Here is a 2336-nt window from a genome sequence, read left to right on the forward strand (position 1 = left end):
ACCTCTTCCCTCCCCCCTCTGCCCACCATAACAGACTTACTGTCATAAGTCGAGGACTGCCTGTATGGAAGATCAACCCATCCCCCTCCCTATTCCTAGTTTCTGTTTGCTGCAAGCCTTCCGAAGCTCCAAATCTCTCTGAATGTATTCAGAGGCTTCCAATTCAATTTGGACCTTTTAACGGGTCTCCCAATTCAATTCGGATTCAGCGATTCGACTGCCGAATCAGGCTGAATCTCCTCCCAATCAAATCGGCTACTGAAGCTTTGCACTGCCCTAATAATTATCAACATTTAAAATTACCCAAACACCGTAAGTTTGAGCCACTAACGTTCATACATTGCAGTGAATAACTAGCCATTCTTGCTCCTTTATGTTGAGATTTCACTCTAAGCTGGATATAGAAGACTCAAGAAATTAAAAAACTGCCCAATATGAGGCAAGCAGTTGATTCTTTTAGCCCCATGGCACTCAACCTCTGGATCATGGCCTGAAACTGGCCTGTAGGACTGACTCATCACACATCTGGAAATCTGGCAACAGGGGAGTGGTAGCAGCACTGATTGCTGCAGCTTCTAGAGCCAGTTTCCAGGGTCAGATCTGGTGGACAGGACTGCTCTACATCCCAATCTGGTGCACAGGACAGAGCTAGCACACCAGATTACATTTACAGATGGATCCCACGCAAAAACCCCAGGCTGATTCCAACCTGCAGACCAACCTCACCCACAGTATCCAGCTCATGGAGTGGCTCTGCACTACTCACCCAGGCCACAGGGCTGGAAAGTTGAGCACCACTATTCTGGTCCATCTCAACTGCTTTCAGTACTATGCTATTAGCCTCCCCTGGGCCGACAAGAGGTCCCATCAACATCAAGGCTGCTGCTAAACCAGTGATTCTCAACCAGGACGATGCAGCACCCTGGTGTGCCACAACATATGTCTGAGGGTGCCATGGGTGTGTGCATCCTCCCAGAAGTGCTTCAGTGCGACTTGTCACTGTCTTGCACCAGGGTCTTGAGAAGCCACTCATGATAGAGAGAGGCTGGTAAAACCAGCCCCCTATGCCTGCAGAGAGGTCAGGGGAGCATAAGCTTGATGACGAACAAACAGAAGCTGCTTGCAGAGGAGCAGTGCAGGGAGTTGGAAGAGCTGCAGTGAGTAGCGGGGAGGGTACAGAGACTAGGGCTGGGTTGGAAGCAGGCACAGAGCAGGTGCTTAGGGAGCACTGGGCAGCTTGCTTAAGCCAGGGGTTCCTAACCCCTGGGCCATGGCCCAATACCAGGCTGCAAGGGGTTGGCTGCTGGACCAGAAGTAACTGTGGACCGGCAAATTGCAGACTGGAAGCAACTGGCATGCTGTGGACCACCACCCAACCCTTTTTATACTGAGTATAAAAAAGGGTTGGCTGCCTGCCTGCAATATACTGGTCACTGCTGGTCCAGTTTGCTGGTCCTCAGCATAAAAAGGTTGGGAACCCCTGGCCTAAGCTGAACCGGCAAAGTAGAGAACAGACTAAGAGTACTTGCACTACCCCAAGCTGTCTCCAGTAGTCAGACCCTGCATCCAACCTACAGGAAAAGGGGCTTTAATTGGGGTCTTACAGCCAGTGTTTCCCTTTCTGAACAACGTATGAGAGAACATGCTGCTGCCAATCCAAGAGGGAGACAACAGGAGCTCTGCTGGTAAGGAAAAGAAGTTTCAGTTTTTCACTAGTGTGCTACAAAAGCCTTCCTTGCTCTCCTGTAGTCAGACCACTGTACCCATCCGTAGGGCTGTGACCCAAACATGCGTTTCTTTTCTGACTTCTTGTGTTTCCATAACTTCACAACTGTAATATTGCCTGACCATTAGTGTTTCCACCTCGTTTCCATTTTCTTAAGAGATATAATCTAAGGCCAAGGAATTTCAGAAAAAAAAGTTTCCATGTACATCATACACATGTTACTACTGTTTCCTTTTTTAAACAGTTATGAAATGGGGTGCTACTAAATTCAGAAATACTCTGAGTCCAAAACATTTTAGAACCGCTATATTAGAATCAAGATGCTCTCAGTAACAATGTACCAAGTCCTATACAAGTGCAAACAGGTTGTTCCTGAATGAACTGGCCAGCAGGACTAAATCAGTCTATATCAGGGCTGTCTAACTTTGGGCAGCAAAACCCCAGGCTGCACACCACTAGTGGGGGAAGTCCTCCTGGGTTTCCCCCCTGCTGCAGAGGCAGCCTACTCCCCTTCCAAATGCATGCTGCTCAGCTCTACTTCCAGCCACAGGTGTAGTCAAGGCAGCCTGGCTTTTCTCTCCCAGGGCACGAAGCAGAAGCCAAAAGACAG

At 48.8% G+C, this 2336-nt stretch overlaps 1 protein-coding gene across 3 annotated transcripts in view; it reads right to left on the bottom strand.

Annotated features, from left to right (window-relative positions):
• LRRC28 (leucine rich repeat containing 28) overlaps positions 1-2336 on the bottom strand; it is a 96105-nt gene that overhangs the window by 84573 nt on the left and 9196 nt on the right. Inside the window, exon 2 of one of the 3 annotated variants that reach the window (XM_019504014.1) lies at positions 332-389. The exons of the other annotated variants lie outside the window; for them this stretch is intronic. Coding sequence (XP_019359559.1) covers positions 332-361 — 30 coding nt within the window. The 5' untranslated portion in view covers positions 362-389. The remainder of the gene's footprint in view (positions 1-331; positions 390-2336) is intronic. 3 annotated transcript variants of the gene reach the window in all.

Source organism: Gavialis gangeticus, unplaced genomic scaffold, assembly GCF_001723915.1.
Source record: "Gavialis gangeticus isolate Ggan-Ray unplaced genomic scaffold, GavGan_comp1, whole genome shotgun sequence".
Classification (NCBI taxonomy): domain Eukaryota; kingdom Metazoa; phylum Chordata; order Crocodylia; family Gavialidae; genus Gavialis; species Gavialis gangeticus.